We start from the raw sequence: 26,969 nt of genomic DNA, 5'->3' as shown, positions 1-26,969 counted from the left end.
CAGCAATTCAGAAAAATACACCTGAGTTTGAAACACTGTGTAAGGAAAAGTCATTCAGGCACATTCCTGGTACCCAGATGGGTTATTTTTGTGTGTGTTTTTTTCTTACATAGCTTTAATTATGTGAAGCCCTCAAGGATTATAATTGTTATAAATATTTTCATAGATAAATAATTAAAACTAAAATAAATGTGAGTCAAACCATCCTTTGGGAAAGCTCAAGCTCCAGAGGTGTCACTATTCGTCTATATTCTCATCAAAAACATGACTAGACATTTCTAACAAAATCCATCACCCAGTTGCATGATGACTCAATGCTGTGAGGGCTGTACTGCCCTAATGAAGAGCAGCATGAATTTCCCTGAAACATTTAAATTCTGATCATAATCATCATCTTCTATATACATAGCCAGTTTTGAATTACTAATGACAATCACTACCATGCTATAACATTGATGTATATTGGTATTTCATTGTGTCCTAAGCAAAGAGAAATGCTTTCCAGTCAGTATTGCCTTAATACCTCCAGAAGGAATTAAAAACAACTGTTGCCTCTATTTATAAACTTAGGATGGGTATATCAGTAGACATAAAAACCAACCAAACAAACAACCCTCCCTCATATTAAAAAAAAAGTGCACAATCATATTTCAATTGTCTAGCAAGTTTGAAAGAATTCAAGCTTAAAAACCCCCTGATTTTAGATTACCTTGGATACTCTGTTTGCAACCTCTCTGCCTACTGTCAGCCCCTGAACAAAGGTCCGTGCAGCAATGAACGCTCTAGTCACTTGAACCTTCAGCTTCCTGGGTACATCTCCAAACGGCTTCAGCTGGTCTGTGTACTTGCTTACACACTCCAAGTAGTCCTCAGTGAAATGGTACTGGGGGTTTATGAGCTGGAACATCCGTTCCAGCAGCCGAGCCCAGAAATCATTCAACATTTCCTCCAAGTTCACGTTGCCTCCTGTGTAATACCTCTTCAGCTCTGTGAAGAGGTCCTGGAACACCTCTGAGTTCTGCATGTACAGCATGCCGTACGTCCGGACAAACATGTCGTTTAAGGATCTTTCCGCGTTCTCCAGAAGTTCTCGGAAAAATTCTGCAGGGAAAACAAGCAGGTGTTAACTGGATATATTAGTAAGGCACCAAAGGTTTTCTGATTTCATTCCTGTGTCAGCCTTAGTAAAGTTTGTCCTAATATGTTGTTACAGCAGTACTTTACTAGTGAAATTCATCTATTTGGATAGGAAATAGCTTTATTCAGAGGTAAAGAAAAATAGAGTATAATGTGAATTCCCCGACAAGGTAGAAAGATGTAGGACATACAAAACTGGACATGAAAAACCCATTTAAAAGAACTTCAGTGAGGATAGTTCCACTTCTTCGTGTACTATTTGAACATAGAAATCCCTGTCCCTTGAAATATCCTCCATAGACAATATACTAAATCTTCTATGCTAAACGTAAAGTCATTAATATAATAATTTAATTGAAAATTTAATGATTTTAGAATAGCTAGATGATGATAAGTTACACTTTGCTGAAATTCTTACAATGTAGAAGAACACCATGGAAATAAATCTGAAAACTTATTTGCAAATATTCTTGAAGATAACTTGAAAGAAAAGTAGAAATGAGCGTAATCCCTCTTGAAAGTATTACGTGTCTAGGTAGTACTAAGAAAATGTTAGCATTTTCAGTAATTTGCTGCTCTACCAAAGAACAGCACTAGAACCCTCTACCAGTCATGTCACAGCCAGCCTACTAATTCCAGTTTGTGTTAGTTGTTGGTTTTGGAACAGCAGACCTTACATTTTTTGAAAGTATTTCAGACTTTACTGCTTCTGTGCCTTCTATCTACTCAGGCCCAAACCATAACATATTTCTAAATTTTGGCTTGTGGAATTTATTCTTACTGGAAACCGAGCCCATGGGATACACTGGAAATATGTAATCATCTCTTCTGTTAAGGTCCTTTAACTGCCATGTGATGCTTAGGTTTTCCCAAGAAATTCACTGAGCATGTACAATAGTTCTTTAAACACATCTGACAGAAGCACGCATAGCTTCTGGTTTTTAGAAGATCCCATCTTCCTACAGGGTCCGCTTGTCAACTTTCTTAAACCTCCTTTGGAAAAGAGCTCAATGACTGCTGTGGCCTGTAAATGGGGCATTGCAGACAGTAAGGCAGAGATGGCAACGCCTTTGGCAAAACATGCATATTTGCTGTGATTAAATGATTTGCACTGATGCAGGAGTCACCATGCAGCCAACTCTATGATACCAGATTCTGCATATGTGGTTAATGCCCATAGACACATGTGCTGACTACAGGGACATGCTGAGTTCTTACAGTCTTGGCTAATGCTATAATGTGAATACTCTTTTAACACAGGGCCCTGCTGCAGCTACAGTGACTCATAAAAATGCAGAACTACTGCAATGCTAAAGACAGGGTGGCAATTAAGACTATGTAAGAAAAAATCTACACTAAATTTGAGGATTTGCAACTGTGATCAGCTGAAAGCAGAATCCACCAAACACAGTCTACAAGGACTCAGTAAGAAAAGAGACTCTTACTTTTGTCAGAAATTGTGCAGAGCTGCAATCTTTGATGTCCCAGATAACTGCAAAAGGGTTATCATGAAAATGTATACACAGAACATCGAGAACATATTCGCTACATCAAAGCACTTATTAAAGGGAAAATATATTCTAATAAATATATCAATGTCTAAACTGTCATTAAAACCACAGGTCTTCATATGGAATAAATTCCATCTGGAAAAGAATATGCTTTTGTCAAATAGTTGATGTAGGGAAAACAAAAAAACCCCACAAAACCCACAATCAAAAAGAAACCCTTGTTATTCTTTGTTGCCAAATAGAATAACTTGAGTTCCACAACATACAGTTTTCTACGTTTTTCCAAATTATCCACAAATTCTGACAAAGCTTTTTTAGAGAATAGCAAAACAAAGCTGTTTTTCACCCCTAACCCTAGTATTGTTGACATCTGAATCATCCTGGTTACTATTTAACACATTCAGCATTTCTTCATCTACGAAATAATTTATACTGGCTGTACTGCTGAATACATCGAGCTTTCTAGTCACACAATCTGGAAGACAAAAAGATGGCAGAGAACTTGGGGCTCAAATTAAAATGTGTTTCAAGGTTGAAGCCAGGCTTTCAGACCAGTGCAATTGGATGACACCTGGGGAATACAATCATGAAAGCACTAAATCCAGGCCCTTTGACTTCTCTTCCATAAGGCTCCATATGCTGGGAGGGCTGCTGTAAACAATTCACGTGCTGGCTCCTCACAATCTATAGCTACACTGGGAATCCCACTATTTATCTTAAAGATATGCCATTGCATAAGTCAGTCACAGCAAAGCATAACCGAGTTTGCTGACAGCTCCTCTTGTCTAAGATTGTTAGCCTATTATTTCTTTGTGCAGGGATATTATGTAGAAATCTCACAGGCCGTTTGTTGGAAGCCAACCAAACTTTTCAGGGAGGGGTAGACATTTATGCTGTGCTTGTACAGCATCTAGCACAATGTGGTCCATGCTGGTCGCAATCTTTATTTGTACAGTAACTCCACAAGCTTAAATTTCCTGCTAGTTCAAATGTGACACCATACATATGCATTCTGTAGGAAAGCTCATGTCCTCTAAATAGCAGTACAGTTATTTAATTTTTAATCTTCTCATAGGTCTCCAGCCTTTGAGAGCTATAGCTTAGAGTAAGTTATTATGCCCTTAAAAACTTAGATCATAAGTCTTTTGTATGCTTTGATGCAAAAGACAGTTAAAGAGAGTTATCTGCATTAGTAACCCTATGCAAGATCAGAATAATAAAGCAGCAACAACTACAAAATTGGATACCTTTTAGTTCCACAGAGAAAGAAATCTCCCCTGTTGTACTAATTAGAAAAATTCTCAATCAACTCCCATCCAGCAAAATGAATGCTGCTGTGAAGGATCACTTCCTTTTTTAGTCCACAAATCTTCCATACATCAAGAAGGTAGTCTGCTTTGTGATGCTTATGTACAGAAACTGTGTCCTGCCATAACTGGGCACTTGTCCAGTTACATCAAGACAAACTGTACTTGCTTCCTCAAAGGTTGAATTTTTCCATGGTCTTCACAGTAATTTAAAGATTTTATGTTCATTGCAAAGATGGTATTTCATCAACTTGCAGGTAGCTTTTGAAAAATAATGTAATATTTCAGCTCAAAGCAAAAGAATGAAGATGAAACAGACATTAGTCATGTTGCTTAACGTGCTTCTGGAAGGCACTCAAGTACTGGGATGGGAGAGGAGAATCAGTATAAGACAGAGCTGTGCAGTGTTTTTAAATATATATCTTGTGAAATTTTTTGCTGCCAAAATAGGCTGTCATGAGTAGTGTTAATGCTGGAAATAATTTTTCCTAATTTTAAGTGGCGATTCATTTATATGACAGAATATGTCCTGAGTGTGTCTTAAGCTGCAAGCATGTTTTTATACAGCTTTCATTTATTAGCCCATCTCAGGAAGCCTGTTCACCTCTGCTTATGACGTAGTTGAAAAGGGTAAGGCCTAAGGCACACTGAGCTACTGAAAAGAGGGAGAGAAGATTGCTATTTTAAACCATTACATGCTCTATATAGGCTTAAATGGTGGGTTTCCAGTCAATTAATAACACGCTAGTTTTTATTTTAAACATTATTTTTAAATTTATGATGCAAGATTGATAATAACAGTCTCTGCAAATGAAGTCTGAATTGTTATTAAACATTTTTTTCTACGATAAGACAACTGAGTTACAAAGTGAAAGGACACAATGAATTGCTAGAGTCTCTTACTGAATGGTAGGTACTGCTCTCAGATTAAAAATAGGGTCTTGTTAGCTCTAACACTAGTTTGTCAGCTGAAAGCTGACTTTCTCACTCTGTTTTAACATAGGTAATCTAGTGTCATAATGCATTCAACCTGGGAGCTGGCTTAATTCCAAAGTGATGACCAGTTGTCACTACGTCAGTGGATCAGGATTGGGGATAATATTGCAACATGATATGATGTAATAAATGCCTTCAACAAAATATAATCACAACCTAGATTACCTAATCTAGAGGCAATTATTAGATAAACAACATTGTATTATGTTGGAGCTGATGTTCTATGATCATTCCCAGCCTGATAAATTCCCTTGTATTTTCTTTTCCATCTGTAATTTAAGCAAAACCAACATCTGACTGTAGGACAAGATGCAAAGCTAGAAACAGTTTATTGTCCAATTCCCAAACCCAAAAAGATACGCATGAGCTTTAAGATCAAAAAGACCAAAAGGAAATTTCATTTAATTACCATATATTCTGCTCAGCTTTCCTTTTTAGCAGTACTTGACATCTGAACGCTGTACTATGGGGCATCTGATACACTGGGCATGCAGTCTCACTGCTACCCGAGAAAAAATAGCACAGCTGTACAGGGCTCTTCAGAGGTTCTAGACAGGGATATATGTCTGATTTTACATCAGCCTTTATGGAAAATATTGCTCAGGGTGGCATACTGATTTCATCCCTCATTGACTAACATCACCCAAAGCATACAGGCATTTCCCCATTATAGCCTTGTTCTCCTGCTTGTAGGCATTGATTTCACAGAATCACAGAATCATTAAGGTTGGAAAAGACCTGTAAGATCATCAAGTCCAACCATCAACCCAACACCACCATGCCCATTAAACCATGTCCCGCAATGCCACACCTCCAGGGATGGTGACTCAACCACGTCTATGGGCAGTCTGTTCCAATGCTTTACCACTCTCAGTAAAGAAATTTTTCCTAATATCCAGCCTGAACCTCCCCTGGCACAACTTGAGGCCATTTCCTCTTGTCCTGTCACTAGTCACTTGGGAGAAGAGGCCAACACCCACCTCTCTGCAACCCCCTTTCAGGTAATTGTAGAGAGTGAGAAGGTCTCCCCTCAGCCTCCTCTTCTCCAGACTGAACAACCCCAGTTCACTCAGCTGCTCCTCATAAGACTTGTGCTCCAGACCCCTCACCAGCTTCGTTGCCCTTCTCTGGACACGCTCCAGCACCTCAATGTCCTTCTTGTAGTGAGGGGCCCAAAACTGAACACAGTATTCAAGCTGTGGCCTCACCAGCGCTGAGTACAGGGGCTCTTTTTCAAAGAGCTCTGAGGATTTAGAGATACAAATTCTAGTGATCTACCATTGACTGTGAAGATGTGCAGGTATCTATACCCTATGTGGACTTTAGGTACCTAACTTCATTTCATATCTTTGAATTTCCCAGTCCAGATAAGGCTGATGGTAAGAAGGATATTAGAATTCATGTAAGCTGACTACCTTTTTTGGACAGAAAGGTTCTTTGGGGGTTGTTTAGGTACAGATACTTACATTCATGACATACATCAATGGCAACTTTTTTTTTTTTCCCACTGCTCTATTTCTGTCTTTCTTTTTTTGTTCATGAAGTCATTAATGAGAAAAAATTGTTTTGGTAAACTCTTCATCTTTTTGCAGGATTCTTGCAAAGGCTTTTTTTTTTCCTTTCTTTTTTTAAAAGGTATTCCACAATGGTATCAATTAGTGAAAGTTGTGATTTATGTCAAGGAAATTCAAGTGAAATTAACCTCTGTGGTTTCTAAGCTTTTTCATTTCCTACTGTTGTTTTAGGTTTCCACAGACTTTCATCTAACAATAACTAACCTTACAAAACAAAAAGAACTCAATTTACCATCCTAATTAAGAAAAAATTGCTGTAAGGAGAATACTTACAACAAATGAATTTTTTTCCTATTTTTGACATTACATTTATATTTATATTCAAGGGTGAAAAATCACATGCATAAGGCTACCAGTGCATTGGTATTACTTTCTAGTGAGCCTGAATAACTAATTTTAAAATTCCCTTATAGCTTTGACCTTTAGAAACACTCAACAGTCACAACTGGGAAATGAATTTCAGCTCCCATTAGGAACAACAAAAGCTGAAGTGTGATGAGGTCTGTCGAAAATTGCTCTCCTTTTTTAACTCATTTTGAATATATACATATTGCATTTAAAGCTAAGAAATACAAGTCAGGTAATTAAATGTATCCTATATTTACAAATTTCAGAATAGGCTATTTTCATCCTCTACTTATGTCTCGGGTAAAATCACCTATGGCTAAAATGATTTAGCTGTTAATGGATATCAATACCTTTCTAGAATGTCCTATACCTGTAAATATCATGACATTATGAAATCTTTTGGATGATACTAAATTTTTTAGAAGCTAATGCAGTCTCAAAGGTTGTGAGTAAAGATGAGGGTCTCTCTCCCCGTTTTAATCTCTCCATTTCTCAGACTACTGCAAGACTTGATAATAGAAGATCATTCACTGGAATCTTCTTCCTTGCCTCCTGTCCAGAGTCCATGACTTCTTCCTCTTTACGGGTCAGGCTGTTGCAAAGAAGGAAGGAGATCCAGGGGAAGGGGAGGCCACTGAGGCTCTGTCCTTAACCACACCCCACTGAGGAGCGTGGAAACAGTGCAAACAGCAGTGTCCTGTGCTAAAACGAGGGATGTGGGGATGGGGTCGAAACACAAACACATCTATCATGAGCTGGGTTGGACAGGTTAGATCAGGTGCAGGCAAATGGAGAAAAAGCTAGGCTGATATTTATAAATCAATTGCCATCATCACAATGGGAACCTTATCTGACAAAGAATTTAAGGCATTATTTAATGCCCGTGTACAAAGAAGTTATTGTACAAATGAACATTAATATAGAGATAAAGGATCTGTCATCTACTCAAAGCTGATTACGTGCATTGATAAAGGTCTATAAGACTTTATTCTGCAACACTGAAATCAATGAGAACATTATCAACAACTTCAGGGGATGCAGGCACAACCTTTAAATGATAAACTTACTGTTTCTTCACTGCAAAAGGTCATTTACTAACACTTGAGTATGTCTAAAAGGGAGACTTGATCCTGCCATTGATTCTATACAGACAATCCTGCAACTAGGTGAAACACATCACTTTCACACGAGGCCTATTAAATTAGATATTGACGCATACTTTTTGAAATCTTTACTACTCTTTATAATCTCAATTCATATTCTGTTGCATCTGCTACTTTATACTGCTGATATATCCTTGATTATAAATATGAAACCTGAAATTCCCAAGATCCCCTCAAAGAATTCGTTGAACTTACAGCAATAACCAAGAAAGAAAATGCTAGGAATAAAAACAAAGCAATGTGATAGCTTTACACGTAATATATACATACACTAATAACTGTCCCTGAAGGTTCTACTTTCATTATCAAGTGGAAAATGCCCAAGTGAAGTACTCATAAAATGTAAGCAAAATGTTACATGGCATCAGAAGGCGACATTCTAGAATATTTATGAATGGGCATTTAAACACTTACAGCAGTAGTACTGTCATGAATATCCATGACCAAAGAGAGACATGTAGCATTTCATGGATATCTGTGAATTTCAGAATGATGAATCTTACATCATATGTTCATAAAAATGCATAACGTCTCATGAGAAATTCATGAGTCACTACCGTTTCTTCTGAAAAACGTGTAAAGCTTTCATGAAAATGATATTAACAATATATAAACTATGGGACTCAGTGCAACAATTGTTTTAAAATATAGAGACTGTTCTGTTTTTCCCTACGCACCACTGAGGCTATTAAATATCCAGTTCAATAGTTAAGGAGATTTACCATCTAACATTTTGTATGAAAATTCTTTGCCATGCCTATAATCTACAACAATCTTTTAAACATATTAAAAGTTTGTTGTCTTTTAATACAGGGAAGTGTAAGGTGGACCAGAAGACGTAGGGGAAAATTAACCACAAATTGCCTTGCCACAAGCCAGATAAAACTGATTTACGCCAGACTAATTTATATATTCTGTCTGAAGAAAAAAAAAAAAGGCATTTTTTGACAAGCAGGTTCCAAAACAGAGGTGGTATTTGCTATCATTAGACACAATCCTGCAGTGTTCAGAGGTCAGGTGGTGTGCTGGGGAGGAATGTGGCACTGAAGCCACTGCATGCCTTCATGCCTATTCTCAGAGTAGACAGCTTGAATTGACTAAGGGCAGAAGTCATTCGTCTGGAAGGAGGCCCTGGCTGGCCAGAGGAAAACACTGAAATCTTCATTGACTTTTATTTACAATGCGCTGATCAGCCACACCCTGACAACAGCAACACTTTGGAACTGGGCTTTGGAGACAGAAATCTCAACATGGATTTAGGCACATAAGGGATTGAGGAGGGCTGCTGCTTCTCTTTCAGAATAGTGTCTTCTTTTGTTTCTTCCTCCCACTTTAAACAATATACACTACTGTGAAGAGCTGTCACTGAGGAGTTTGAAAACCAGTTCTTGGGCCCTATTCAGCTTCAAGAAGGGGGTGTTTTCTGAAGCATCTACTGGATCACATCCATTCGGTGAAGTACCCAGTAGGAAGTGCAGTTCCTGAATCCCAGTGTGGAAAGACAGGTATCAAACAGCTCAGACTGGATGCATCATGATATGTTTAAAATTAGAACTGCAGCAACTTTCATGTCACACTTGCAAGTGCAGAGAGCTAAGAAATATTTGCACAGTTGTATTTATATAATGTAACTGCTGTAAATCCATTGCAGTTTTCCTTTCCATCTCATTTCACCTTTTGCTCTCTTTGAAACAAGCTCATTTTAGTATTTATAAAGAAATCAGTATAATGCATCAAAAAAACCTCTAAGATGTGAGATCTGAGACAGATAATACTGCAATAACTGAAAATACTTTTATTTGAGCTAACCGGCAGAAGGCTGTTGTAAGAGCAGTTTGAAGTTTGACTTCCTATTGAAATTATTATATACATAAAATCAGTTTTGCATATAAGTCTGCAGTTTAAGAGGTAATGAAGTCATGTTGATGGTTTTTCCAGACATCGCTGAATGCAGTTAATAACTTCTGTTATGGTTTAACACCAGTAACAAAAAAGATAAAACTACCTCCAAGATAATTTACTTATTTTTGAACTTATCCAATTTTCCTACATCCACACTCAAAGGAACCCCATGCACCATTAAGGCCAAGCAGTATTAAATCCAGGCTGTTTTCCCAGCTGTTTCTTGACTATTTGGACACTGTGCGCGGTACTATTTGTTACTGTAATAATACAGAGGTATGATTACATTTCTTGCTTGTAAATTGAGCTACATGGTCAAACTTCACTGAAGTGGCAACCTTTCTTTTTCTTTTGTGACATCAAACTAAGTTAACTTAAATGTCAGGAAGTCAACTTAAATGTTCTCAGTTTGTTAGAGGGATAACATTTTTTTTCTAAGGTAGTAGTAGGAAAGTTAAGGAGCAACAATGGTCCTAGAGATCAGATTTGGGCAATCAGTGACTTAAAACAAGGCAATGCATAAAATCATAGATTAAGGATAAGGTTAAGGATTAAGGTTAAAGATAATACAGTTGGCTTCAAAGAAGCTACAAATGTAGGAAAAGATCTATTACTTTTGAAGAAAACAGTCTTTCAGATCCTGGATCTGCATTCATGTGTTGGTAGAAAGACCTTGGGTCCCCTATGGGGCTTTGTGAAGTCAATAAACTTTCCTACTGGGATGTTTCAAAGATCAGGGATTAAAAAACAAAGTTTGTATTTGAATAGCTTTAAAGTCAACATAAATCTTCATCTGCAGACATGAGTTCACTGGATCAAGATGCTGCATGATTGATTTTTATCTGACCTACCTTCTCAAAAGAAACCTTTTTTCTCCTAAGAGTGTGTCTGCTGGGAAAGTTTTCCAGTCAGAAGGAAACCTAGGTATAAGACACGGTACGATGAAGTGAAAAACTATCTTCGCAAGATTGGTATATATTTAGGGTTACATTAGATTTCAAACAGTATAATCTACTTTGATTGAACTACACAGGAGTGGCCTTAAAACTCCTAGGGCAAGCTTATTTGGGGAATTGTTCATGTTTATTAGCTGCTGTATTGCATATGATGTTTCCATCGAAATGGATATGCCATGTAGTGATACCAAAGTTTTGTGCTTCTATGCTGGTCTGCTGATTAGTTGCTGAATCTATTGAACATATTGACAAGAAAATGTCAATGAACCCACAAGCTGTTGACTTTCTAAGCAAACAAACAAGAGCTTTGACTCCTTCCTATGGTCCTGCGATGAAATGGTGTGACTCAGTAGGAGCTAGGAGATCTAGAACATATTTCTGGATTTTTGTATGGGTTTTTTGTTTGTCTGTTTGTTGGGGTTTTTTTGTGCAGAAGTCATTGGACTTCCAGGCCTTCTGCCATTTACTGCTTCTTCCATCTTCTCTGCAATCTTGATACCCAATTGTCTGCCCTCCCTCCTACACAATCTTCATCCCTCTCTCTCAGACAGATGTAATTCCTCACATTACATGGTTTTTATCTGACAGTTTGAAAGGGAAATGTAGGCATAGGGCATGTGCTCCTTATTGGTCCCCAATGCTTCCTCCTGAGTCTAGTGGAGAGGAGATTCTGGGTCACTTTTGGTGGCAAAGTCTTCCCATTCAGTGCCCAGAAATAGTGCTAGACACTATTTCCTTGTGTAATATTCTGGTTATTTCTCCAGCTTTTTTGGCAATAACATTAACGCTGTGTTATGTTTGAGCTGAAACTCCCACCAACAGTTCTCCTCGTGTAAATCTTGCCAGCTGAGAGTGACAGCCCTCTGAGATGGGGATTGAGGAACAAGCTGAAAAGCTGATCAGTCCTGCTGAGCTGCAGGTGGTGAAGGGTCCAGGGTGACCCGTGCTGACTAGAGGTCTTATATTTGTTTTCCTGTGCTGCACTACTACAGAAACGTTCAAATGCGGGAGGATAAACAAGCGCAAATGAATCAGTACAGGTGAAACAGGAAAGAAAAGCTAGAGAGGACAAAAAAAGTCACAGAGAAGATAGAGAAACAGGGAAATGGCAACTGAATAAAAGGGAGAAAGTGATAAGAAGAGAGTTAAACTTCAGTTTTTGTAGAGGTTCCTCAGATACAGTCTCTCAATACCGCTAAAACCATCTCCTGTGAACACATGGACAGAACAAGGGTCCCAAAAACTTTGTATCTTGTCAAGTGCAGGAGAACCTGCAGTCCAGGCTACATGCCACTTCACTCCAGATACCTGACTGAGGAATCTCAGCATGAAGCCTTGCTACAGCTCTGCCTTTATGTTCTCCGTGGGGAGAGAAAGAAGGCTTTAGATCAGAAGTCTGTCTTGGGCTCTAAAATGGAGGCTCTCCTTCACATCCTGCAGGAGCCCGTCTCTTCATATTGACCCCGCTAGATCAGTGCTAGTATTTTATTTAATACACATATGAGTATATGTATTATTGCTTGATAAGGCAATTTTAGGGCTTCCACTACTGCATTATCTGAAAGACTAAATTTATTAGCAGTCTGGTTGGATAGTGAAGTAAAATGAATACTTACTGTAAGAGATTATTGTAAACTTTTTTCCTAATAACTTCTTTATTTATGTTTTCCAAATGTATGCATACTCATTTGGCAGAAACATTCAGCCATATAATACAATAAGGGGCAGCTATCTCAGTACAGCTAGAAAAAATAGGGATTTCTTTGAAAAGGGCACAAGAAAACACACCTTCTGGATTTAAATTGAGACAACATAGTTCCTTGAATGAGGACCTAAATAACTGTGAGACGACTCACACTAAGACAGTCATAACTTCTGAAAAATGGAAACATTAGGTATGTTACATATTAGGTTACACTAATTGCACTGCTCCTTTTCCATAATAAGAAACTTCGTAAGTACATTATAATTTTATGTAGCCTACATGGCCTTATACTTTAAGTGCTTCCACAGTTACAAACAATATAATTAGAAATGTGTTTCCAATAGGTTACTTTTATATTAGGGTTCAGCATTAAATTATATTGCTCATTCAACTCATTATCTGGAAAATATTCTCCACTTTCACCGAAGAAGTATTATTTTATTAGTCACGCGTTCCTCTCTTGTAAAGACCACATGTTCACTCAGACTTGCCCATAATAGGAGTATGTATAATACATTTCAGCTGGAATTTTTATGTTTAATGTCACAATAATTGCAACAGGTGCCATACAGCCTACCTAATATGTATTTAGTCATTAAGCACTTTAATTAGTGTTACACACCGGTGTATAGTTTATAGTGTTAGTCCTTTAATACAGTAAAAATTAGTTAAGTAGCTGAAAATGTAACTTCAGAGGGTATTGAAAAATCTTTTTTGTTGATTACACAGAAACAGCAGCTTTTGTCTCTGGAATTGAGAGTTGTACAGAAATATTTCATAACATGATAAATACCCTGGATTTTGTTGTTGTTGTTACTAACTGTTTTTGCTTTAAAATTGGCCCCTTCTAAACATTTTTACTTACTCTGAGGAGTCATCAAAGTTTGTACATTCTATCACAGGCTCTGATTTAATCTGATTTAGCTGAAAGTCATGATTTCTTATACTCTGAGCACCAGCCTAATCTATTACAGATTGAAATTTATTTTGGCTTTTTTTTTTTTTTTAATTTTGTGACTATACTGTGGGTACTAGTTAAGAACTAAATGGGTTCCTACTTTGCATACAACCATTTCTACTGCTTTAACATACCGCTGCCTCTGGAAAATCTCAGACCTATCCTCTGTTTCTTTTTCCTTGTGATGTTATGAAGTTTGACAGCAAATAAAAAATTCAGTCTCATGTTATTTTGCTGCTGGCTGATACATTGGCATCAGATCCAAAGGGCCTCTTGTTATCCTTCAAAGTCAAATGTGAGATCATAAATACATGGTCTTCTCTGGATGGATAGAAAAGCCAGAGGCACAAATCCAGACCCACCAGGAGGAACTAAAGGATTAGAAAAATATACACATTTTAATCCTTTGGATTACTCCTATATTCTTGAAGCAATGCATAGGGTTGGAGCTGACGTTGCCACAGAACAATGAACAGATTAATCATATTTCTGCTTTTAAAATGAGAAGTAAGGTCACCACTGTTATTAACTTAATCATATATATAATTCAGAGCATAATATAAAATTTAGAAAGTTCAGGCAAACAAGGACATGGAAAAATGATGCCTGTTCACTAAAGCTTTTTTCAAAATGTCAGGTAAGCTTTAAAAAGACATAACACTTGAGAAATGATTTTTACCTGAGGTAGGAGAGGGAGAACTTGTGAATTAATAAAAACAGAGCATTATTTTTTAACATCACAGAATCTGCATTCTTCGCTTCTGTCTATGCATATCGGGTGGACATTAACCTTGTCATGAGTTCTGGATTTTTTTCTTTTATTATTTTCTCATTTATTCCTTCAGTCTTCGCTTTTTCTTGATAGATATACCAAGAAAGTGATTAACATTTCAGCCTAGTAGGCAGCAGCCATTTGAGTCTGCTAATACGCAACACGAACGAAAAGGATGGGACTAAGGTAGCATTGCTTTGCTTGGATTATTGTTAAAAGGTTTAAATCATCGCTGACATTCTGTTCCTTTGATTTCTGCTATCCTGACTTGGAATATATGTGGTCTATATTGTGAACCTGCTTCCCTGAGCATCTGTTTACCCAGTCTTTCTTTGAACTGTGGATGGTAATGAATCTCCTTCCTCCAGCCCCAACTGCTGCATTCAGTTATCATCAAGCACAGGCATCAACTAGAGCTCTAATCTTGCTCTGATGGATGGAATACTAACCTTTCACAAGATTAGAGACACAAGGTGCTCTAGAGATAATAAAATTCAAATAGGTTTATTTCAAAGGGCAACTCAATCTCGATTTTGTTCATGGGTCACTTGACAGATCATTTGCCAATGTAGTTTTTGTGTCCTTCTGCGTCTGGCTTCTGTGCAGTGCTCCGACTATTTCAAATTAAGTGGGCCCCAACAGGCAGAGTTCGGCAAGGGTCTAGCTTCAGCGAAAATAGCAAGGTACTCATTCAGCACGGAGCTGGCAACTTTGCTAAAAGTGCATCTTAGGTGGGTGGTGCTCGGATGGTGGAAAAGTTTTTCCTAGCATTTTCAGGAAGGCATAGAAATGACAATACCGATAAGCATCTTGAATGCTTTGAATTTTAAACTCCTGTTTGATCATAGAGCAAAAATCTTGCTAGCATCATGACAGCCAGCTGTGCAATAGATGCAGTAGTTAAGAGATTTATAGCTCAGGAGTGATCATTTTTAATGTGCTTGTCAAGCACAACTATGCAAAAGTGTTTACAAATCAACTATTTAAGTAAGTCAGGTATCTACAGGCGTGAAGATAAGGCTCTTAAAGGTGCTGAAAGAAGATTCCTCTAGATGACAGTTTTGGTGTTCAGTGTTACATACATCAATTAGGATCCTATGTGGATAAAATGGGTAAAATCTCCTGCAACCTCTAAGGTTGTAGCTTGCACCTATTCAAAAATACCAAATGACCTAGCTCTGTGGTTTAATAAGCAAAATTAAATGATTATAACTAGTCTGCTTAGAGAACAAATATTATTGAAGCCAGGGAGTATAATGTCTGGCCTTCATTTAGGAGAAGGAGAAAAATAATTAAAAGGCCTATATAAACCATACAGCTAAATCTGCAGGTGTTTCAATTGCATGTAAACTACAGCACTTCCATGAGTTAGCCAGGAGACTGGAGGCTGAGGGCCGGCTTGTGTGCATGGATGCTAGCAGCTGGACACCTCTCCAGGAGAGAGTGGGAGAGAGGGGACGAAAAGCAAATGAACCACTTCAGAAGCACACATAAAGGGAGCCAGAAAAGCTCAGAGAAAGTCAGAGGGATGTTGTATGCTCAGATCCAGGACAGCACTGAAAAAGAGTATGCTGTAGAAGTTTAAAAAAAAAAATGCTCAAAAATACTAAACCCTGTCTTTCTTCTACAGAACTTGCTTCTTACATATTTATAGGGATAAGAGTTTAGAATAACAAAGCCTTTGGAGGTAAGATTGCATTCTTTTAGCTACCCAAAACAAGGATGACTACATCATATTTTAAATTCAGTGGTTGATGAGTTCGCATGATAACTAAGTAGGACAGATTTGATGGAATATGCATCTAAAATGTGTACTGGACTAAGTCTGAAATCTAGAAACCGGAAAATAAAGTTAAAGATTTTTTTACTGTTTTTAAAGCCTTAGAACTACATGAAAAATGTATTCGTATTTTGAATGTTTTAGCTGTGACAGCTCACAAACTAGTCTATTCCTAGAACTGCAATCATATCTCTGGAGTCCATTTACATTGTTTAAATTTCATAACTGAGTGAGTTCTTAATATTTCAAAAACTGTTTCTGTTTTCATAAAGTTTTAATATACACAGTTCACTTGTCATTATTGTCCTTTATACTAAGAAGCTCTTGAAACTAATTTACGGTCCATGTTTTTAAAAATGCCAAGAAATAACTCACTACACATGAATCTTCTGATCGATTCAGGAACTTGTGCACTTACATGTTTCTTTCTCTGGTTTCAGTACTAAGCATTGGACAATTTCCTGTAAATATATGTGAAAGCAATCTTTAGGCATACAAGGTGGGAGGATGCCCATACCTGAGAAGTTAAGTCTTTTTATTAGAGGTTGTGAATTTTTCAGATAATCATCTGTCTTTGCCACTTCACTGCCAACTCTATCAACCTATGTGTAATTTTCTGCCCACAATAGATGCAAAATGTACTATGAAATTGCCACGGGATCACACAGGCTAGAGAATAGAGAATTAAGGTCTGTGTTACCTAAATTGTTCACACAAAAGGGGACTACATCAAATCAAGACCTTTCAGGAATATCAAAGCTTCCAATCAGCTGCCGTGGAGAAGGGTATGACGACTAACAACCTGGGCTGCAGGCAGATGCTGTAACTCTCTAAGAGTCGAGGACTGGGGTGGAGGAAGGAGAGATGGGGAAGCAGTCACTGTGATCAGCCTGTCAGACTAATCGACAACTTCCCTCAAACGTTTAACTACACAAATTTTGGTGGTACGGTTCATCCCAATAGTATGTCTGCATAGACTTTTCTACAGGGTTTGAAATCTTCTGTCAGTTCATATGGGTGAGACAAAAAAGCTGAAGAAACATGAAGCAAGACAGGGAAGTGTGACCACGGAAATAATTTAAAATTATCTCCAGAACAGAGTGTGTATTAAAACTTGGAAGATTTTAGCTTCTAAAAAAGCACTCCTTCAAATAAACCAGGTGCTTCTTCTTCCAAATTATTCAAGTAAAGAAATAGCATTTTACTGCAAATCAGAATATGCCACGTAAATGTACCAATATTAGTCTGAGAGGCTTTCAGGAAATATACTTGCAAATAAAAGAATTACTGAGGAGCTCATCCTCTGGTTTAAAGCCAGGACTAGGTACCTGGAAGCATGAAATCTAGCTCCAGACCTAGCTCAATATATAACTGCTGAGCTGAGCGCTCAATAATCTTTTTTATAAAGCCTGATCTGCAAGCATACACAAAGGAAAGTCAAAGGACTTAATTTGTTAAATGCAGCTGCCCTGATCGCACAGAGAAACAACCACAATAGTCAGACTAAGCTCTTTTCCAAAGAACAGCACTTGGCCTGAACCACGTAACATTACGCTCTTCATCGTTAACTTCTTTGAATTTTCTTGCTTTTGTGGGATTAAGTCAGACCCTTAACATTATGTTAATGTAGCTTTTTGTGGTTTAATTACAAGGTTTCCTCTAGAGTGTAACATAATAACAATTAATCAGCTAGTTCTTAACTTCCACAAAAGGAACTGTCATCTGTTATTATCTGCACTGCTAACCCACCACAATGTCAGCAGAACTAAAAACAAACAATTATACCACAAAAGCTACATGCAAATAGTGTCTGTAGCTTAAACAAATGAAAGCAAAAATCTCAGACTCAGCCGTGAAATTCTCCTTTGTTCATTCTATTTTACATAAACAATGCACAACTAGAAGTATTTAAATGAATACCATATAGTAGGGATACCCTAGCAACACACAGACTGACTGATGTGAGTTGTGGATGGAGAGTCATCTAAAAAGGCCGAATTGGAAGCTGATGCTATTTCAGGATTTACTGCCTTCTTCCATGATGTTAATTCTCTGGTTTATTTTTAGGTCAGGCTTATTTGCAGAGCGATGCTGATTATATTTGGCAGAAAAAATCATTAATTGATGCAGATAGTAATTGATGTGATAGACTAAAATAATGCACTTTAAATACATGAATGTGAAATTCAATAAATGCTTTAATAGAAAATATGAGGACAGGATGTTGGAAATTAAAAGCAAAGGAAGAAACAAAAAGTCACTGAGGGCATTTAGCATTTTAAAGTTTGAAAGACTCGTTCCTATCAGCACTGAAACATTCCCAGGTTACAAGTCCCTCCTTGCTGTGGACTGGGTACAGAGATGGATAGTATTTCCGAGTAGCTGGACTGCAATAGGGAATGGGAGATGAAATTCTGCTGTTATTACTTTTCTTCTTCCAGAGAGCAGTTTTCTCTAGGGTGCTGTTTGACTCTCAGAAGTTGCCACATGAAAAATGGCAGTTTGAGTCAACAGATTTGTTCAATGACAAAATATGTTCTTAGCACTCTTTAGTCCTGTTAGCCCTGAAGCAATAACATGACAGAGGTGGGCAGAGAGGGTCCTAGTAACTTTTGTTAGGCATGAACATTCTCTCTCAAAAAAAAAGAAGATGGTTGATAGTAAGATGTAGCTTGAGAACTTGGAAATACTTGGGGATTTCCAGAAACTGCTTCCCAATCTTAGGTACAGCTACTATCAATGTCTGTTACAGTACATGTGTGAGCAGTTGTACAGAGTGTTTAATTCTTTTAGAGCACTTATGGTATTTATCATTCATTATGTTGCATATTCTTAATGATGTATATCTAAGTATTTTTTTTTTTTTTAAATGATTGGAACATTAGCAGGTACCTGTAACGGATGGACCATAACACCTGTTGTAACACATTTTTTTATTTGTAGCTACAGCAAGCTTCAAAATCGCAATCTAGTTAACCAATATAGTTAACCTTTCCCTAATATTAACTCTGGTATTACAGATATAAACTCTAGCTACAGCCTTTCTATGACTGTGGACTGTTTATACCAGCTTTTCAAAGGTATCCCATCCACTCTCTGCTGCACAAGTCATGAAGAAAGATAAATCTCACATTCCAACAAAAGCTATCACTTCATTCATTAGTAACAAACACCTGTAGCACCGGGTTCCACATACACTTTAATTGGTTTTTTGCACCTCTAAATTGCTTGTCATCATAAAGAAATGACAGCAGTTCAATAAGAGAAGAGTAATGTGGCAAGAAGACTGGAGCCCATTTTCAATGTTTAATTGCCATAAAAAAACCTAGCAAGTGATTAAAAAGATAAATCAAAAGTTTGCAGAAAGACTAAAGTGCCCAGTCAGTTTTATGGTTTCATTTGAGCTACAAAGACATTATTATATATCCATTTACAAAACAATGAGCTCTTACTGTTTATGAAAGTTTAATCTCTTGGTTTATTGCTTTAATATATCTAACATTGGTAAGGTTTACTTTAAAATGAAATCTCTGACTATATGATGTGGATGTTATTTTTTACATTCAGACTGCAAATGGAATGAGTAACATCATAATTGTACTCATCTATGAAACAATTAAAGTAAGGGTAATTGCTTCTTCTCTCATATCTGCATATAAAGTAAAAGAATTAATATTTTATCATTTGGCAATGCTTCTTGTTAGCACAATATTCTGACAACAATTTTTTGTTTGGCCACAGGCATTTGAACAAATACTGGAAAAACTTCTGCTGAACTAAAATGCACATTACCAGTTAACTTGTGCTTAAGGAGCATTTCACCTTAGGCTCACACGTCTGATAAAACTTTGGCTGCTCAAATAACATCAACAACAATGAAAAACAAATACAGATCTCTTAAACTACTAAATCCATAACTTAATAAAATAAACAAACAAATGAACAAACATGGATTTGATGACAAATTGCTGCCCCTCAAATGATATGTCTATCTTAGATTGAACTACAAAATGACAACAATTCATTATGATAACAAGTAATTGTAGCAGTTGTTATTAAAGAAGATTTTAAACACAGGTTTAAAAAGCTTGGAAGAGAAACTGTGTGAGTGCTTTCACTATTAAAAACCATTATATCATTCTCTGAAAAAAATCAAAAAACATTCAGAAAACTATTTCCTTTTTTTTCCCCTACCTTATCCAAGAAGGCATTGACCTTGGCAGTTGAATTGATTATTATTTTATTTTTTATCCACTATTTCAGGAAACTGTTAATGACAGATTTTTGAACTCCTGAGGTGAGTCTTAATGATGGGATGTGGGAGACTGTCTTTCATGCACCTTGAAGATTAGCTTGGGGAGGACAGGGAGGCTCTGAAGGACCAGAGAAGGGAAGAAGGAAGCTGTTGGTTCTCTGAAGTGCCAGAAATGTTTCCTACCCTTCAAAGTTATCAGATCTTTCACTCATTTGCTGTCTCATTCTGCTTCTCATTTGCACATGAATTCCTGTGGCCTGAGTTTGGTTATCTTTAACACACATGCTATAAGGTCAGCAATACAATCTAAAACCTCAGTGGTCTCTTCACTTTGTCGTGTGGACATGAAGCAACCATTATAGACTTCTGCAAGATTTATTCTGGATATACCTACCAAGACAGAGTTTCAGTTCCCCATGCTTCTTCACCAGAAATGACAGAATGATTATATGGGGTTTTCAGGCTGAGGGTTACAACCAGCATAGTAACTCACATATGCATATAGTATAACTGCAACCATGGTTGATCAGATATAGGTTGGGGATGTAGCTGTTGATATTGAAGGCTGTCCCTCTTGTTATCTAATTAGACTCTGCATTGAAGACATAGGTCAACAAAAGTGTGGGGAGAATGAACTGCCCCAAATGGTGAACTTACTCTGCCTGTAGTTAAAAAAGACTGTGAGGTATCAAAAGAGATTAAAAAAAGCACCAAACCCCAACACTTGGATACATTCATCCACAACCTTCAGTTTTATTAGCAGTTTTACTAGTTTTTCACGTTTGGCCATTAATGAAATATACATATGTGGTGGTTTGACCTTGGCTAGATGCCAGGTGCCCAGCAAAGCCACTCTATCACTCCCCTTCCTCAGCTGGACAGGAGAGAGAAAATATAATGGGTTGAGATAAGGACAGGGAGATCCCTCACCATTACCATCACGGGCAAAACAGACTCAACTTGGGGAAATTAATCTAATTTATTACCAATCAAAATCAGAGTAGGATAATGAGAAATAAAACCAAATCTTAAAAACACCTTCCCCCCACTCTTCCCTTCTTCACGGGCTCAGCTTCACTCCCAATTTTCTCTACCTCCTCCTCCTGAGCGGCACAGGGGGATGAGGAACGGGGGCTGCGGTCAGTTCATCACATGTTGTTTCTGCTGCTCCTTCCTCCTCACACTCTTCCCCTGCTCCAACGTGGGGTCCCTCCTACGTGAGTCAGTTCTCCATGAACTTCTCCAACATGGATCCTTCCCACAGGCTACAGTTTTTCGCGAACTGCTCCAAGATGGGTCCTTTCCACGGGGTGCAGTACTTCAGGAACAGACTGCTCCAGTGTGGGTCCCCCACAGGGTCACAAGTCCTGTCAGCAAACCTGCTCCAGCGTGGGCTCCTCTCTCCACGGGTCCACAGGTCCTGCCAGGAGCCTGCTCTAGTGCAGGCTTCCCACAGGGTCACAGCCTCCCTCGGGCATCCACCTGCTCCAGCGTGGGGTCCTCCACGGGCTGCAGGTGGATATCTGCTCCAGCATGGACCTCCATGGGCTGCTGGGGGACAGCCTGCCTCACCATGGTCTTCACCAAGGGCTGCAGGGGAATCTCTGCTCCGGTGCCTGGAGCACCTCCTCCCGCTCCTTCTTCACTGACCTTGGTGTCTGCAGAGTTGTTTCTCGCACATATTCTCACTCCTTTCTTCTCTGGCTGCCATTGCACAATTGTTTTTCCCCTTTCTTAGATATGTTATCCCAGAGGCGCTGCCACCATCGCTGATGGGCTCATCCTTGGCCAGCAGCGGGTCCATCTTGGCATTGGCTCTATCGGACATAGGGGAAGCTTCTAGCGGCTTCTCACAGAAGCCACCCCTGTAGCCCCCTCCCCCGCTACTGAAACCTTGCCACGCAAACCCAATACAACATAATAATACACACTTTGGATAACCTTTTAAAAAAGTTGGATTATATTAGCAACTCGTGGCTGGCCACAGAACTGATATAATTCTGTTCCATGTGCCTATTCATTATAACCTTGCTCCAGCAAGCTCTAAAGGCAGCGTCTGTTTGTGAGTGTCTGAATGATGAGAACAAACACATACTTTAGTAGGCAATTCTTGTCAAACGTGCTTAACTGCTTGTATTGCTAGCATGATCACTTTCAAATGTGGTATAAAAATCAGATTCTATTAATTTTTAGTAGAGCACACAGTTTTCTTTTTCATGAAAGTTTGCTGAAAGTGTTCACAATGCAAGATGTGCATAAACGGAAGGAAAAAGAAAAGCATAAAGAAAATAAAATACCAATGTTTATACCAAATTGTAGCAAGAAGCTAATTCACACAGTCCTTTTAGAGCTGGAGGTGTGGAACCTTGAAAGAAAGGTTATACCCATCACTGTCCAAAACAGTGAAGATCACCATGAAGTAAGAAGAATCATGCTTAGTTTTTTAAATAAGCATGTGACTGACCCTTTCCACACACAAAAAATACCCCCCCCCCCCAAAAAAAAACATACCACAAACAAACAAAAAACAGGAGCTGAGGAAGAGGTCCAAATCAACCTGAACTGTGCAGAATGAGTCGTAGAAAGCAAAGCATTTGATTCTTTCTCATTTCCCTCTCAGCATGACTTCTGACATATAACTGTAAAACTTTGGGGAAAACAGATGATAAGCTACTGATAACCCTGACATTATTATATACCTTCCATGTTATGCTGTCTCTCATGTATGCATGTTTATGCACATGCTAGAAATGCAACTTTTAAAGTCAGTGTTAGACATTTTTATACACACTAATGTACCTAGCCACAGCAATCATTAGTAAGTGTGCATAAAATACAGAACTATGCATCAATCAAAATATTTCTAGATCTTTCTCATAAAACCTCAGAAAGTAATAAATCTATGACTGTTAAAAATAGACATGATTACTGATTCATTACTATCTTTTAAGACTACCATTACTTAGATCCACACTTGTAAACTTTAAGTGCAAAACTATTCATGCCACAATAAAAATAATGATAAAATTCTTGACTTAAACACACCGCCATGGAATAACATGCATTGTAGGCGTTTTCTGACTGTATAGACTAAAAAATTTAAAAATGTATTCCTTTCCAGAAAAGTGCCTAGTTGGCAAGAAAATGTTTATTTCTACAGATACATAGTGAGAATTTTTGACTGATCCATTATTTCATGATAGCCATTTTTCTTCATTCATCACCATCAATGGTACTTTAAATATTTATAGTCAGTGACTGAATGTTACATTTTTATTGCGTTCTTAACCTCTTATGACTCTTTTTTCCTTTTTTGTTATAAATGTTTATTTCCCTAATACAGCACTTTTATATTGTCTCTGGAGAAATACCTAATGAGTGCGATAGAGAGGAACACTTCCCTAAGCTACTCTCTATTATAGTTACAAAGCATCCAGTTTAAAATGACCAGCTTGTAAACAAGAAAAAAACCCTGATAAAGCTAGTCAGGGTAAAAACTAGTAAAGCCCTATTTTTTTACTGATAAAACTATTAAAACCCGCACAAATTTTCCTTTTTTTTTCCTTTCATAGTAGAATTTACCCATGGTCAGACATGTTCAGCTAGTGCAAATTGTGCTGCATGGGAGAGAAGTCTTTGTGGGTGTGCGTGTGTGCACCCCTGCACTGACAAGGTATAAAGGTGGCTGATGCCTGTGCTAATTCTGTACAGCTCATTAAAGACATGGTTGCTCTCTGACTGGTCTGGAAACGCTATTTTCACTATTTTGTCACAACTCATGACACAGAAGCACAGGTAACACAGTATTCACTTCAACGAGTCTATGTTTATACTGCAAGATAAAGAGTGACTTTGGGAACAGACTTGGATACACAGCAGCCTCCAACCAGTTTGATTTGTGACTTAATTATTTAAAAGTTTGGATTCATGTCACCTAACTTTGGATGCTGTCAGTGCTGATAACTGTATCCAAATTGGTCACAGTAGGGCCCCTTTTTAGTCAGGGAATAGGATTAGTGCTTCTTAGAATACAGGTGGTTTGACCTAATGTGGAGTGTACATTAAGGACATATAAACTACACCCTGAAGTGCTTATTTCTCTTCATTGACTATAAAAATAGCAGGAGTGACTAATACAGATGAAGATGTCTACAATGTACATGGTCACGTGAATTGCACTCAGAGTGTTTGCTCTCCCTATTGGAAAAGCTAAGCTTGTGATTATCTGCTAGTTAGATTGTTCAGCCCTTTTAATCACTTGATCTATCCAGATTGATCAGATAAAACTTGGGAAGGTGTTAAGGGGCCAAATGTTCCCGAATTTTCCCCTCCAAGAGGGTTCTGGATCTTCATGCCACTTTTAGAACAGAAAAGAAATATTAGGCTACTAAACCAGTATTTTTATCCATATGTTGTAATTTCTTATTATCTATATCAGTCCCATAGTATTTATATGATATTTAGTCTGCATATTGTGCTGAAATTCTTCTTCTACGTCCTAAATAAGCATAATATTACCATGCGTGATGCTAGCCCAAAGAAAAGCAACTAATACTTTGCATTTATTTACTGTTCTTCATCCAGAGGTCTTAAAGCACTTCATAAGCTGTTTTCAACTATGGGAGCTTCTATGGCTCTTCTACAAAGGAAAAAAGAAAAACTGAAACCAAACCAAAATGGTAGCTCTGGCAGTTCTGTATGTTGTTTTTATGCCATTGCCATTGGAGTTTGATTCTGGCAATCACATTTCTGGCAAATACTTCTAAAGATGACAATCATATTCCTGCTAAATATGTCTAAAGATGACAGGACACACTGCAAACCCTGGGAGATGAGAAAGGCAAGTAGGCATGTGCAAATCGGTTTGATTGACCAGCAAGTCTTCTATGACGTGAGCCATTCCCTCTAGGGAAGAGAAACATTGTTTCTAACTTCAGGCTAACTATTAGATTTGGGATTTTCCATGGAACAGACCTTGTCAACCTGTAGCTGGAAAAGCATAGTGGGTGATAGCGATTTGGGAAACAGTCAAGCCAGTGTTGTGCTGGGGCTGGCTTAAAATAAGGTGAAATTCAGTGTGTTGGAGTTACGTTTGTGCAAACTGACACGCGGAAACGCACTTCACAACTCACACAGAGTTATAAAGCAGGCATGTTTACTGCGGCGCCGGGTGCAAGGGGATTTCTCCACAAAGCTTGCACACAGGGTTAAAATCATGACAGGTATTTAAAACAGTTAACAAAGTTAGTTACGCCTACTGGTGCTACCCCTTAATTAACTATTGGTTAACACTTTTCTTACTTCATCTTAAAGTTACAGTTCTCTCTTAATTCACCATGCATGCTCTGAGAGTAGGGGGCTAAATTGGGTTGGGGCTTCTCTAGCTAGGAGGTGTGTTTTTTAGTACTAAAATGAGATTATAATGAGACAAGTTAACTCTAGGGCACTATTTTGGCAGTCTGTTCTATTTTTCTACGATTCGTCCTTGTGCTAATCATTATTGCTAGTTAGCAGAGAGTCAGTGACGGCAATCTTTATCAGCAGAGAGTCAGTAAAGACAGTCTTTATCGCTAATATGACTAAGTACCTGGTGCAATTGTTACAAAGTATCTTCTCTACATTTTTCTTTCTTACTTTTAACCCTTATTTCTCAAGATGCCCTGTAACAAAACCACTCCTGTAATTGCTGATTTGGTGGCTGATAAAGAGCAAAGAGTTGCAGTAGGCAGCAACAAGCTGGTGAATCATAGTTGCCTCCTGATGTTCATTTGATTATAACCACAGCTTATGAATGTCATAATTACATTTAGGGGTTATTTGCTAGTTAGGGAATCTGGTTTTCTATTAAAATACGGACAGGCAGAAAGGAGCATTGCAAGGAACGTGCAATGAATGGGTTTAATTTATTTATGGTTGTCTTCTCAGCACTTCGAAAAGAAATATAATAAATTAAACATATCAACAAGGGATTCATTGGTCATTTTAATGTGACCATTAGGATAATCAAAAGAACAGAGAACCCACCATACCATAGGACACTAAAAGAGCTTGTCATGCTTACCCTAACATTATGAAGATTGGGCCTGGGCCAGATATGATTACTCTCTAGTACATATGAGTGTTAAACACCAGGGATAAAATAAAGCTATTTAAGATGATGGATAAAATAGGCATAAGAACAAAAGGACAATAATACAGCTTGTGTAGGAATTAGATTATTTCTATTATTAGACAGAATAGAGAGTTTCTGCAACAAATTTCCAATAAAAGTAACTAGGCAATAAAGCTGAGGAAGGCTTTTAAGAAGAGAAGTTTGTGCTGTAGACATGAAAGACCTATGCTCTTTTGAATTACACTGAAAATTGATTAGCATTATCTATACAAAATAATCCAATACAAATGACTAAAAAGGATTATCCTTATTCATATAGAGATGATTTGAAAATACTGGCAATCCTAAAAGCTTACACACACAAAAGACTATTTTGCAGTCTAGTTATCTTTCCTTGAGTTAGTAGAAGACAGTGGTCCCTTAGAAGACAAAAACAGACAGTAGAATTTTTTTTTACTCATTAAATTGTAATGGATAACACTAAAACATTTTT

General features: G+C 37.8%; 1 protein-coding gene across 1 annotated transcript in view; it reads right to left on the bottom strand.

Annotated features, from left to right (window-relative positions):
* Positions 1-26,969, bottom strand: part of GPC6 (glypican 6) — a 791,687-nt gene that overhangs the window by 358,775 nt on the left and 405,943 nt on the right. The window contains exon 3 of the mRNA XM_059822469.1: positions 710-1,101. Coding sequence (XP_059678452.1) covers positions 710-1,101 — 392 coding nt within the window. The remainder of the gene's footprint in view (positions 1-709; positions 1,102-26,969) is intronic.

This window comes from Gavia stellata, chromosome 1 (assembly GCF_030936135.1).
Source record: "Gavia stellata isolate bGavSte3 chromosome 1, bGavSte3.hap2, whole genome shotgun sequence".
Lineage (NCBI taxonomy): Eukaryota > Metazoa > Chordata > Aves > Gaviiformes > Gaviidae > Gavia > Gavia stellata.
The sequence above is the reverse complement of the archived record's forward strand: the minus strand, read 5'-3'. Positions and strand labels throughout refer to the sequence as shown.